This window comes from Notamacropus eugenii, chromosome 3 (assembly GCF_028372415.1).
Source record: "Notamacropus eugenii isolate mMacEug1 chromosome 3, mMacEug1.pri_v2, whole genome shotgun sequence".
Taxonomy (NCBI): domain Eukaryota; kingdom Metazoa; phylum Chordata; class Mammalia; order Diprotodontia; family Macropodidae; genus Notamacropus; species Notamacropus eugenii.
Window position 1 is genome coordinate 259413611 of NC_092874.1, and position 14660 is coordinate 259428270.

Here is a 14660-nt window from a genome sequence, read left to right on the forward strand (position 1 = left end):
TTCATGCACAGAAGCGAAACTTCTAGATTATCTTTAGCCTTTCATCTGTTATTCCTGAACTAGTTCCTTTTTTTTTTTGTATTTAAATTTATTTATTTAAGTTTTCAACATTCATTTCCACAAAATTTTGGGTTCCAAATTTTCTTCCCATTTCTCCCCTCCCCTCCCCCAAAAGGTGAGCATTCTAATTACCCCTATCACCAATCTGCCCTCCCTTCCTTTATCCCCTTCTTCTCTTTTGTCCAATAGGGCAAGATAACTTTCTATACCCATTACCTGTATTTCTTATTGCCTAGTTCCAAGAACAATACTCAACAGTTGTTCCTAAAACTTTGAATTTCAACTTCTCTTCCTTCCTCCCTCCCCACCCATTCCCTCTGGGAAGGCAAGCAATTCAATATAGGCCATATGTGTGTAGTTTTGCAAATGATCTCCAAAATAGTCGTGATGTGCAAGTCTAACTATATTTCCCTCCATCCTATCCTGCCCACCATTTCTTCTGCTCTCTCTTTTGACCCTGTCACTCCCCAAGAGTGTTGACTTCTAACTGCTCCCTCCTCCCATTGCCCTCCCTTCCATCATCCTCCCCGACCCTGCTTATCCTCTTCTCCCCTACTTTCCTGTGTTGTAAGATAGGTTTTTCATACCAAAATGAGTGTGCATTTTATTCCTTCCTTTAGTCAAAGGTGATGAGAGTAAGCTTCATGTTTTTTCTCTCACCTCCCCGCTTTTTCCCTCCACTGAAAAGTCTTTTACTTGCCTCTTTTATGAGAGATTATTTGCCCCATTCCATTTCTTCCTTTCTCCTTCCAATATATCTCTCACCCCTTGATTTCATTTTTTTAAAGATATGACCCCATCCTATTCAATTCACCCTGTGCTCTGTGTGTGCATCTGTGCATGTGTGCGTGCGTACGTGTATGTGTGTAATCCCACCAACAACCCAGATACTGAAAAAAGTTTGAAGAGTTACAAATATTGTCTTTCCATGTAGGAATGTAAACAGTTCAACTTTAGTAAGTCCCTTATGATTTCTCTTTGCTGTTTACCTTTTCATGCTTCTCTTGATTTTGTGTTTGAAGTCAACCTGAGCTAGTTCTTGCAATACTTTGGGGGTGGGGAGGTCCATCCATCTTCTCCCATGCTTACTTTTGCATTGCAACTGTTAATCACTGAAGAATATTTTGATTTCATTTGGAAGGTCTCACTAACATACTTCTCATAGAAATTGTTCCTGCTTCTCATCCTCTGCAACAGATGCTGGTGGCTCAGACTGCAAGTAGGTCCCTGGAAATCTCTTTGCTTATTGTCAGTCTAAATAATGCAAAGCAAGATGACTATGTATCTCAGGAAAGGTTTCTTGTTGCCTCTGAATATACCATAAAACCATCTTCTTTATCTGCCTGTTTAAGGAGAACTGGAAGACCAGCATTCTTCCATCTAACAGCAATTTCTTATCTTCTGATTTTATTATAAGAATATAACATACTGTGGTTAATCTCAAATTGAAGCACCAACAGTTATATTCATGTTTACAGGGCCAAAATCTAATTGCAAGCACTCCTTAGTCCTTCCAATCTGGGAGTTTACAATCTAGCTGGGGGAAACAAGAAGTACATGTTACACGTGTGCACACACACACACACACCTATCCCTGCCAATGTGGAATTAGAAGACATAATGCAAAAGAAAAAAAATGGTATTTTTCTTTGCTTTATGGCCTGTCACCAAAGAATTTATCATCTCCTGATAATGAGCTTCCCCATCCCTAACTAGGTTGGTCCTTGGAAAGCAGCCACAATCTCTCCCAAGGACTATACTGTAAGTCTTTCCATTATGGTAGAACCTGACAAGACTTGCAGTCAGTTGGCACAGATTCTGAGACCCAAGGGTCAATGGTAAACTCATACTGAACATAATTATATAATTCAATCTTGCTTTGAGCTGTCAGAAGTACTTTAGTATTCTATGGTCATTATTATGATTACTGCTTATTTTCAAGTACTAGAATCAATTACTTAATGTTCAACAAATAGTTACTAAGCACCTACTGTGTACAAAGACCATATGCTAAGTTCCAGAGAAGATTTAAAGTTTATATAAGATCCCTATACTTGTAAAAATTATAATCTAGTACTTGGATATAACATATACAAAGTCACAATACAAAATAACCCAAGTACTAAAAGATAAAGAGCTATGAGATCTAAGGTGAAAAAAAAAAAAAAACAGGGTAAAAGGCTAAGAGATTCAAATGGACAAAAGTCACTGTAGACTGGGGAAATCTAAAAATGCTTTTTGGAAGAAGCAGTAGATGGGGCACAATCTGTACAGATCCTAAGATGTGAACAAAAATTTCCTTTTTATTACATTAGTTCGTTTGTCTCTTCATGTTTCCAACTTACTAACAACAATTTTTTTTCCTCAGGGGAAAAAATCAAGTTGGTTGAGCTTTCTAGTTGTTTGGATAAAGATAAAAAAAGTCTACTATATTTCACATGAGTTAAAGCCTCCAAATTAAAACGTATATTTAGCTTTTCAAATGATACAGTACATACTGCTTTAACTTTCTAAATTCCTCATTAAGTTATTTATTTCCCCCAACTTTGTGATTTCCAGTGACTATAGCATTTCATACTTTCTTGCCTATTACCACAGAAAAAAGACCTAAGTGTCATTTCTGATTCTTAAGTCAATCAACATTTATTAAGTACCTACTATTTGACATAGATATCTACACTATCATATTTACCTATAGACTACACTATTTATTAAGTACATATACTACCTATCTGATATAGATGTATAATATCTACACATATGCAGATCATGTACATACATGCACACATAGGCATAAATCACACAGATGTACATACACACATGTATATGCACACACATATCAGGTACTTCAACAAGCAATGGGGATTCAAAAGCAAGGTGAAAACAGTGCCAGGCATAAATCACACAGATGTACATACACACATGTATATGCACACACATATCAGGTACTTCAACAAGCAATGGGGATTCAAAAGCAAGGTGAAAACAGTGCCTCCACTCAAGAAGTTCACAATCTAGCTGGGGGAAACAAGAAGAAACACATGTGTGTATATGCACATACAAAATATATTTAAGACAGATAAAAGGTGATTTGGGGGGCAGCTAGATGACACAGTGCTGGTCCTGGAGTCAGAAAGATCTGAGCTCAAATCTGGCCTGAAACAATTCCTAGCTATGTGACCCTGAACAAGTTACTTAACCCAGTTAGCCTCAGTTTCTTCATCTGTAAAACAAACTGGAGAAGAAGATGGCAAACCACTCCAGTATCTTTGCCAAGAAAATCCCCAAAGGGGCCACGAATAGTCAGACATGACTGAAAAACAACTAAACAACAACAAAAGGTGATTCGAAGGGGAAGGCATTATGGGGGGAGGGATGATAAAAAGCTTCAGGTAGTACATGGTGGGCAAGCTGAAAGAAACTAGGGAATCCAGACATGGAGGCAGAGTGCTAAGAGGGAGTACCAAACAGACCAGTTAGGCTGAGTTTCAGTGGATGCTGTAAGAAGGGATCCCCTTTTCCCCTACTCCACCCCTGAAAAAACAATCAACTGCCAAATCCCCAAAATTCTAATTTCCCAATACCTTTCCCACATCTCATCCTCTCCACTTGTATTGCTACCACCCTAACTCAGATTTACCTCTCTCCAATCCATCTTCTATGTAAGGAATCAAAACATGCTTCTTCAGTCACAGATCTGACGGTGTTATTCCATCACTCAAAAACAGTCATTAACTTGCCCATAAACTAGCAACAAAAGGCTCAAGAAGTATGGTCTTGAGGATACTGGATTACACTGTCACCAACTGGCAGAGGCCTTTGGATCTGTTTTGGCTTGGACTTCTCATCTCTCAAGAATTCTGGTAATTTCCAAGGCTTGGTTCTGATTGACAAAACCAAAAGATTCTTAAGTGATTCTCAAAACATAATGTGTAACCCAACAAGTATGACTGGTTTTTTAAACAATAGCTGTAAAGATACTTCCCCTAGGGGTAAAAAAAAATTATCATAGTGGTGAAGCAATGTCTTGATCTTTGCATAAAAACACAAAAAAGCCACTCATTCATTCCACCTTTAAGACAATTGTACAAATGGGACCCATTTCCTGTCCTCTTTCTTGCCAAATGCCAAAGACAGCAAAACTTGGAGAACACACCAAATTTATTTTGATCAGATAAATCACTAGGCTAGGTTTTAGCCATTTCTAAGAGTTTCTTGGTGTGAGTCAATTAACAAGGATCTTCTAAGTTGATCTACAAGAACAAACAAAAATCTATTTGGGTATACTTGAGCTCCTTGAGACAAACCTCTCCTGAACACTCCCTAATGTTCAAAGTTCTCAAGTGACCATTTATTTATGTCTAGTGCTCATTCACTCATTCTCTCTCCCCCCCCACACACAATTGAGCTCATAACCAATTGGTAATGATATCCATCTTCCAAAATCTAATCCAACGGCATTATTGTCAACCAACAAGACCACATCCATTTTCCAAATTTCTTCTAAATTGAAAATTGTATTCCTTAGGTCAGTCTTTACTTAATTTTACTTCTTGGCCACTGATTATAATCTGTTTCTACTTAACTCATTTTTGGTTCTCTGACAGAATGGACTTGTAGATAATATGTAAATTCTTCAATTATAAATAACTGTTAGCTCAAATGAGCAAAGCCTATACTCATTCCATTCTGTAACAGGAGGGTCTGTGGCTTATGTGAGGGAGCAAAATGCAATAATACCTTGGTCAGAGACCTTGCCAGACCTTCTCACTCATGCCCACCATTTCAGTGAATTTGCTTGACCAAATTCATGCAGATTACCCCTACCATAGTTCACCGCACAGCATTACCTCTTTTTGATCATCAAAATCTCACTTTCAAGCTTCTTGGTTATCAACAGACCCCTGCTTTAGTGTGAACCTCGATTAACTTTAAGGTCTGTCCACACCCAGCAAAAACAGGTGCCTAGGAGCCTCAGGGTACACCTTCCCTGATGACAGCCATTATCTCTTGATTAGGAATTACAAATTCAGTTGGATTCAACATTCATTTATTATGTGCCTGGAATATTTAAGGCCATATTCTAACCACTATTCTGTTATAAAGAACTGCTAAATCCTAAGCCTAGGTAGAACCAATTCTCCTGCCTCTTCCCACTGGTGACAGGACCGGCTGGCTAGCATTATATAATCTGGCCATTGTGTGTTGTTCAAGGAAGGCCACCTAACACTCCTAGCATTCTCAGACACACTGCCTAAAACAGATGTATGCCTTGTCAAACCAGAGCCAGCTGCCAACCAGAAAGCTAAAGCTCCTTCCTCAGTCTTGAGAGTATCAATATTCTTTTTAAAACACTGTTGGTGGAAGGGGAGTTACCTTTCAAAAGAACCATATGCCTATGCAATTAACTTACTTCAGGCCTCCTATTCTAGACAGTCCACTAATCAGCCAGATCAGAAATAGCAATATTTACAGGAATTTATGTAATAAAGACCTAAGAATTAACCTGGCCCTCCAGTTCTGACTATGTAAGTCAGAATTATGCAACTGCTATAGCTGCCCTAATAGAACACAACCAATTTGTCTCTGATATTAGGCCTGACAATTGGAGAGCTCTAGCACCAAGCAATTTGAGCCAAATATACAAAGATAACGAAAGATGTGGTAGAAGGACTATCTACCAAGGTCCTAGCAAAGTAGGCTGGGGTAGTTCTTTTCTTTAAAAGGTAATGAAATTACCTTTAGCTCACAGGCTAAAGGCCCTGATTGTGGCTTACAGATCAACTGAGTATAATAAGCAAGTCAAAGCATTAGTACAAAGCACCTGCTCCCTGTTCCCTCAGGGTTGGGTAGTATGACCTACCCATGGACAACATAGAGACAAGGGGGCTATGCTCAACTGAATCAAGGCTAGATTCTCCTTCAAAACCCAATTCCTTGTTAAGGATAAGTAAACATTTTTTGGTTAATGGTTAGATCTTCTACAAATGTGTCCTTTCTAATTTTGAATTTAAGGTAACACCAGCCCTGTCCAGAAAGGTATGATCTGTATGATTGCCGGATCATACTGTATGTTGGATTTTTTAAAAAAGTGCTAACAGATCTCTCCTTTTTTATTATAAATTTATTACAGCAAATATTTCTATGTACAAAGAAAAAAGATCGCTATGAAGTTGTGAACTTCTATGACATGATTCTTTTTTCAAATTGTGTTGAACAAGATAGTAACAAAATTACCGTTTGTATCTACTCTTTTGAATTTTTCTTCCGCTTTTAATGTTTTATTGCTGCTCTTTTCTTCTTTTAGACAGTTTTTCCATCTTTAGCACTAGCCATTGAGGGAAAACAAAGGAGGGTCCCACAATGGCCATATAAAAGTGCTATTTTGCACACTCCTAATCTCTCACTCACCCGGGTAGGAGGTTTGCTTCATTTTCAGTCTTATAAAATCATGACTAACAGTTGTCTAGAAATTTAAAAGTTTTTTCCCCCCTTAAAGAACTGTAAGGTGTGGGGGATAAGGGAATGATATCAATGATGATGAGACTGACAAAGAATGACCAGACAGGTAAAGAGGGCAGTGTCACAAAATCTGAAAGTGGAAATAGACAGTCCTCTGACCTCCAGAGGTCAGAGAATTTGGTGGTGGTGGTGGTGGTGGTAGGAAACCTCAAAAGTCACCAAGTCCAACCCATAAAGTTACAGATAAGAAACTGAGTGAGGCCCAGAGAAGCAAAAGTCATACATGCAGTAAACCGCACGGGAAAGCTTCAAACCCTGCCCTCCTGCCTCCAAATACACATTACAGTAAGCTGCCTCTAGTATTATTTAAACTTTGCAAATGGAGACACTTTAAAACACTTGTTATTATTTACTCCAAAGTACTTGCCACACATTTAAATTTTTTTTTTAAGTTTTTAATGGAGGAAAACTAATGGAAATGCTGACTATGACATAAAGTAAATCTGAATTCTGACAATCCATTGTTTGTTTGTTTTGGGGGGTGCACCTTTCTCTGCTTTTGCCTCTGCATTGAATCAGATGTCGAATTGTGCACTTAGGACCACAAAGGTAAATCAGAGGCTCAATTCCAGACTCAAATATTGAGAAAAGCTTTTTTTTTAACCCTAAGTATTCTAAACACAGTTAAGTAACCATTCAGTTAGGAAAATTACACATATTTTTTAAAAAACTCACAATATCAAATATCTTAAACCTTTTACAAGTCAACGAAGGTTTGGTGGGGAGGGGGAGGTGTACACCTGAAGAATACAGAGAGAGTATCTGATGGCCAAGCATTTTATCAATCTCAATCATGTACCATAAATAGGAATATTTACATCAGCAGTTCTTTTTTTTCCCCTCATCACCCAATCATGTACCATAAATAGGAATATTTACATCAGCAGTTCTTTTTTTTCCCCTCATCACCCGGTAGGAGTAATGTTCCTGAGGAATCATAGCCCTTCAGGCCATTTAGGTTGGGAATATTTACTCTAAGACACTGATGAATTCTCAGTTTCTCTTCCATAAAATTTGCTATATTTGGTTCTTGCAAGTTTGACATGCTTTGAGGATAGTAGATGTAATCAACATGTTTGATTTTCCAAGTACCCTACTACATGCTTTAGAAAAGTAAAATATACCTGAGTTTTTAAATATTTTATTGACATCTTTGTTTTTTACATCACCCAAATACAGCTTAATATAGCTCTCCTTCTTGTACATCCCACAGAATCTTCTTTTAAATGACAACAAAAAAGGGAGGAATGGAGAAGAGATCAGTAAAACTAACCAATTTGTGCGGATAAAATCTGATATTACACAGGTATATACATATGTAACATATACCCATATTCCCCAGCTAACTGAGCAAAATTATTTACCAATTTTCCTTTATCTGAAATAGCCCAACATCCAAAATTGTGTAGTTCATCTAGAACAATTCATGGCATGGTGATGACATGGCACATATCCTTTGGGAACCACTACTTTCAATGAACTATTATGATGTTCAAAAAGAATCCTTGATTTTTCTAAAATCTTTGGTTAATACTTCAGAACAGTCCTAACAGGTCATATTTCTGAAGTGCTCTAAGATTCACAAAATGCTTTCCTCCCAATCCTGTGATGTCACCAAGCCAAGTATGATTATTGACATTTCGCTGAGGCCTAAGTACTTTAACAACAGGGAGGTCAAGTTACTTTTACATGGTCACACAATTAGTGCATTCTGGCCCGAGCTAAGGTTTACTGATCCCAGGGACAGTTCTTACATGTCACTAAAGCACACTGGGGCTTCTCTGCCACAGGTCAGACTGTGACACCTCCATGAAATGGTAGCCACCTTCCTTGATTCATTAGGTGACAGTGACTGACATGCACAAGCCACCAGATTGGTCGTAGGTTGTTATGACCTGTCAGCCTAGGTCCCACAGTGGATAGAGTACCTGGCCTGGAGTCAAGAAGACTCATCTTCATAAGTTCAAATCTGGCCTCAGATACTTACTAGCTGTGTGACTCTGGACAAGTCACTTCATTCTCTTTTGCCTCATTTTCCTCATCTTCCTCATCTGGAAAATGAACTGGACAAAGAAAAGGCAACTACTCCAGTATCTTTGCCAAGAAAACTCCAGACGGGGTCACAAAAAGTCGGATCTGACTAAAATGACTGAACAATAAGAAAGAAGGGGGTCAAATAATAAAAAACAAAACAAAACTGTGAGTTGGTTCCCTGCCTACATTACAACCCCAAAGAAGAATTCTTAATATCACATTAAAAATCTCATTAAAGATCACTTGACTTTTGGACAAAGAACAAAAAAATCTTTAACTTTACAAAAGTAAAAAAAAAAAAAAGTTATTTTTTGGGTGGTGGTTTACTTTACCAGAAGTAAAAGTTATTTTCAGATATTTGTCACAAAAGCCTGGATTTTCTGTAGACATTTTTAACCAAGCAGTTTTCAGATACCTTTTACTCTTTAGCTTATTGCTTGGGTCTCATCTAACACTGTTTTCAATAAATATTTCTTCCCAAATAAATTTTACAATTTGGTAAAACATGGCAAAGAAAGAAATTTCCATGTTAACAGCTCCTAGTACTTAAAAGGTAGATAATTATTAAAACTAGATCATAGAGGTTTCTTCCCCCTCATTGTTAACATTATTGGGACTAAGGCTACTTCTACTCAACTAATATTCATGCATCAGTGGGGGAAAAACTTTTTATTAGCAAAAAGATAAAAAGAAGAGGAAATTAGCAAAAAGATAAAAAGAAGAGGAAAAATTGAAGGAGAGGAAAGCAAAAAATGAATATGTTGACTAATTTTATGTTTCAGGTCAGTGACAAAAAGTAAAAAAAAAAACCAACCCACAAATAAAAATTGATTAGAAAAAATATATAAAAAGTGGTGGAGTTAAAGCAGCTTCTCAATTTGAGAAGCATAATATTAATAGAAAAATTGTTTCTGGAGAGAATAAAGAAATCAATTAATCATAAATTGCATCTGTCACATTTGAAAAGGTTTATAATTGAGTGACAGTCAACTGTAGAACATACAAGGTGGCAGATTCATTAACTGAAATTTACACCTGAGAACAAGTGATATGAAAACAGAAGTAATATAAAGATAATGTTTTGCTATTTGACTTTTTTTATAAAGTCCTTGAATTTGGTAGCTTAAACCCAGATGTGGTAGTTTAAAAGAATTGCTGTCATTACAATTCACAATTATTTTGAGATAAGGTGTAGGGGTGTGTGCATGAGATCTTTCTTACTAAGTTTCATGAAGGCAAGGATTTTGCTTTGTTCCTTCCCCAGTGCCAAGCACAGGGCTTTCAGCAAACGTCTGTTGACTTGATGACTAAGTGACCACAGCATTTTGTCAATTTCTCTCTCTAGTATGTACTGAATACATTTAATGGCTCTAAAACCCTGGTCAGGGCAGTTAATCTCTCTGACCCTCTGTTTCCTCCTCTGTAAAATAGGGTGAATAAAAAGCAACTATAAGAATATTATTAGAAGGGTCAAATAAAATAATGTACATAAAATAGTCTGCAAATTTTAAAGTGCTATATGACTACGCATCTTTATGATTTGGGCATTATGGGAGCATTTTGAAAAATGTAACCTCAGACTTTTCAATTTCTACTGAAGTCATCTCATTATGTCAAGTGCTTTATAAGTCTTGAAGAGCTATATAAATGGGAGCCATATTGTGTATCATGGCAGCTGCTTTCTTTACTTTTTTTTAAAAATTATAACTTCACAGCTTTAAATTTCTACTCGAGTCCTACTCTTATGTCCCATCGTGCCTTGAAAGTGATCATGGTGGGCGTCAAAGGCTGTGCGTGTTACAGAAGTGCAAGCTGTGGCAGGTTCTACCATGCTGGAAAGCCTCTGACACCAGCCTGGTAAACAGACTGAGAATCAGTCTGGAAAGGACTAGACCAGATTAAGTTTGGAGAAGCTCATAACCATTCTGGTGGCAGGATGATGAATTTTCAGCCACAGAAATTCTCAAAGATCATCTAAGTTGTGGAGGGGTTATCGTTTGCATCTGCAATGAGGGCTCACATCTTGAAAAAAACAGATTCTCTACACATGGAAGTTTTAAAGTCATATTTTTCCATGTCTTATCTCTCCTGCTGGACTACAGGCCAGTAAAAGGGAGGAATATTCATCTTGATAAACTCTCCCCCACCTCTACCCCTCCCCTAACTTAGCACAGTGACTTCCATATGGCAGTTACTTGGTAAATGTTTGCTCAATTTAATTATCTTGACTCTCTTTACTGCTAGGAATCCTAACAATTCACGTTTATACAGAACGTTGCGGTTATAAAATGCTTTTATATACATTCTCAGTAAGTACAGCAACCTTTTGAGTTCATCATCATAAATGACTATTTCAGTTTCCTCTTCCTCATACGACAAAGGCGAAAAATCTATTTTTGTGAAGCATATAAATATGAATGGTTAGAAGGACAAAATTAATGGACATCATGCCACTGAAAGACATACAAAGTGAACACACATGTCCCAGACTCTTTAGCTACTTTGGTCATGAGTGGGAAACAGCTGTAATCCTAACAGATATTGCTTATAAAAGATAGCTGTTGTCCATCCTGGAAATGAGCAGCTTTGATTTCTACCTTCAAGCTGAAACAGACAGGCTGGAGACATAGCAGTATATCTATAAACTTCAAACCCTTCTATAAGTGTGAGTTGTTGTTAGAGTTGACACACAAGCAAATATGCTATATCTCAATACACACCCAGGAATGAGGTTTGAGAGGAGGGAGAAGACTTAATAAGAAAAGCAGACATGTTAATACAATATAGCATAGTAGAGAGAGCAGTCAAGTAAGTAAAACATGGTGTTAGACCTGTACTGATGGCAATATATACATATGTATACATATATACATACATATACATATGTAACATACATGTATATAATATACATGTACAAATTATATGATACAAAAGTTTCTTACCTTTTATATCTACTTGAAACAGTTCTAGATGTTTCCTATAGTAAACAAAAAAGGGTAATACATTTTAGGAAATTTTGTTCAAGAATACAACTTGCAAACAATACAATAAGATTCCAAAGATAAATGGGGGAAAATATCTAATATTGAAAATGAATAATTTGGTGACACCAATCATTACTTTTGTTTTATTGACTTACTTATTTTGAAACTAGGTCAGAAGTACCAGGACCACTCAGAGATCTAATTTCACTACCAATCAGGTTCTGATTATGCCCCAGGCTGGCTGAGCCCTTCTGAAAGGACCTGGTGAACCTTCTCCCCCACCCTTACCACACTAGTGTCAAGACTTAAGGAGGACAGCTGATGTATAGGCTTGGCAGGACTGAAGCTCAACACTCCCAAGTTCAAGTGATTTCCCCAACTTCAGCTTCCCCTTGTGATGGCAAGCAAAATAGAATCTTCTGCTGTTTTTGTTTTAGTATAATCAAGTGCCTCTGACTGAATCTTGCCTTTACTCATAAAGTACAGAAACAAGAGTTTCTTTAACTAGAAACAGTATATGTATTTGTATTAATTATTTTAATGTGATTAAAGATCTTCGTCATCCATTAATGGGCCTGCCCATTAAGGGGAGTTTGATTAGGAAAGATTTATGGGAAGGCCCAAGTATTTTGTAAATGAGGCGCTGGTTCTCAAGGGTTGTGATGCCCTCTGGCTCTAAAAAAAGGTATAAATACTTGAGTTGAGGTTTTACTTTGGAGGCTTACTGACTGGAAGTGTTTGTTTGCCCAGAAGAAAACTCTGGGAAGCCACTTAAGGAACGCTGCAGCTTTGAAAACCCAGATGTCAGTGCTTCCCTCTCTGGTAACTACAGTCAGACAGCTGGAACTGTCTGCTGAATTCAGACAGAGGAAGCTATGTCTCTTGAGCTTTGATTTCTCTGTATTTTCTTATTTTCAGTGCTTACTCCTCTGAACTAGTGCATGATATATGTGCTTGGTTAAAGTGATCATTAACCCCTGAAAAGTTGCCTTTCCTTTTATGAATGCTGATCTAAGAACTTGTGGTACCAGACACCCCCTGTGTACGTTGGGGTGCTTACTGTTACACCCCTGGAGAAGGGATCACACCCAGGTATGTGCACCAGCACACCTGGCCAATCACTACATTTAAAAATATAAACACTCCAAGTAAACTTTGGAACATCATATTATACGTATCCAAGCATGGGAAGAGGAAAGAAAAATCCAAACCAAAAACACCTGAAGCCATTTGTAAATAAGCTTCTAAGAACTCTTCTGTTGAATAGAATTATTAGCACAAATGACAGCTCAATTTTGTAATTAAAAATGAAAACTGGCTAACATGAGCAGATGGTTTTGCAGATGTCTCCAAGTATTATTTGTTTTCGGACTGGGTTTGTGACTTCATTGGTGAGCAATTTCCTGGTCAGTAAATTCCTACTAATGCAAAAAGGCAGATACTTGGTGGCTAAAGAACCCTGGAGTGCTGCAGAGCACACTTCAAGGTTAAATGACTTGTGTCATGTCACCTAGCCCATGTGTCTAAGGCTGGACTTAAATCAAGATCTCCTTAACCCTGAGGTGGGCTTTGGACCCAACAGATTATACAGGCTTTCCAATATCCACATCTGTCAATTCATAAAATGGATAAGAAACAACTTCCTGTCACCACAACTATACTGTTCTAAATCTAAATTTGATCTGCCCCACAGCATCAACAAATAGAAGTCAGTCAACATTCTGGTAGCACACATACAACCTGACCAACCAACTTAGTCATAATTCCTTGGTTTCTTAGTCCTGGCTCTCAAACTTACTCACTCTTTATTTTTGCTCAAGCAGACAGAATTAAATGAAAAAACTGTTTTTCAACTTGACTCTAACATGTCCTTATTCTATCTGATCTCTAAAACTTTAAAAGAAACAACCCACAGTCCTAGTAAGATTTCCATCTAGGTTAGTAAACAAACAAACAGATGAGCAGACCCACTTTGGGGTAAAAAAAGAAGTCACTGGGTCATTATGGAGCACATAATTATCATCATCATCATGCTGTTTTAACAATAAATTTATATTTATATTACTATGTGTGTACATATACCTATATTATGCTCTAGCCAATGTATACAAAGCCCTAGAAAAACTCATTAACAGCAGTAGAAGAAAATGGCCCTCAAGCTGATTGACAGAAATTCCATCAAGCTTGCATAAAAATATGCCTCATATAGCTGCATAACTGTGATCAAGAGCACAGGTGGGTGACAAAGTCCTGACCCCCATCCACAAGGTGAAGGCCTTGGAGAGGAAATTATGACTTTGGTTACGCTTTGACAGTTGGAACTGAGATATTTTAAGACTGGAGTGACCAGCTATTCTTATATCCAGGAAAGCTACTGAAACTCAGTATTCAACACTTAAGAATCTCTTATCTGTCTTTACTGGGGAGGCTACCACAATAAAGGCAGATAGCAAAGCCATTCCAGTTTGGTAGGGGGACGGGTTTTTCCAAGCCTGGGAAAATCTGGAGCAATGTGACAGATAAGCCAAGATCCCAAGCCAGGGATCATTAAGGGTGGGACCCTTCCTAGGCAGCAAGTGATCTTATCTATATGTATCTTGGGCATCATACAGCTGTAAAGGAAAAGACAAAAAAAACAAACAAACCCCAAAACAACAACTGAATGAACAATATATAACTTTTAATCCTGGGGTTTCTAAAGATATTAATGAGAGCTAGGCCTCAACAAGTAAATTAAATATTTTCCCAACTGTTCTATAGCCATTCTCTGGAAGAGAGTTGGAGGATGGGGGAAGGGAAAAAAAATGAAAAAATACTAAAAACCAAACCAAACGTGGTCATGGTTCAACTTTGGGAGGGAAGGAGTGAAGGAAGGCCAACCTTAAACGTACTGACTAGATATTATGTACATGTGTGCATATATGCATACATATATGTACGTACACACACACATACACACACACACTCCTGTTTATATCTCATTTAATCTTCAGAAGTCTAAAGGGTTCAAGTGACTTGTCCAAGGTCAACAAAGCAAACAGAAGAGCCCAGTGCAGCACA

The 14660-nt window shown here is 37.6% G+C and overlaps 1 protein-coding gene across 2 annotated transcripts in view; it reads right to left on the reverse strand.

Moving 5' to 3' along the window:
• PAWR (pro-apoptotic WT1 regulator) overlaps positions 1-14660 on the reverse strand; it is a 138373-nt gene that overhangs the window by 15467 nt on the left and 108246 nt on the right. For both annotated transcript variants that reach the window (XM_072655454.1, XM_072655456.1), the window contains exon 4: positions 11559-11593. In XM_072655454.1, the coding sequence (XP_072511555.1) occupies positions 11559-11593 (35 nt within the window). The remainder of the gene's footprint in view (positions 1-11558; positions 11594-14660) is intronic.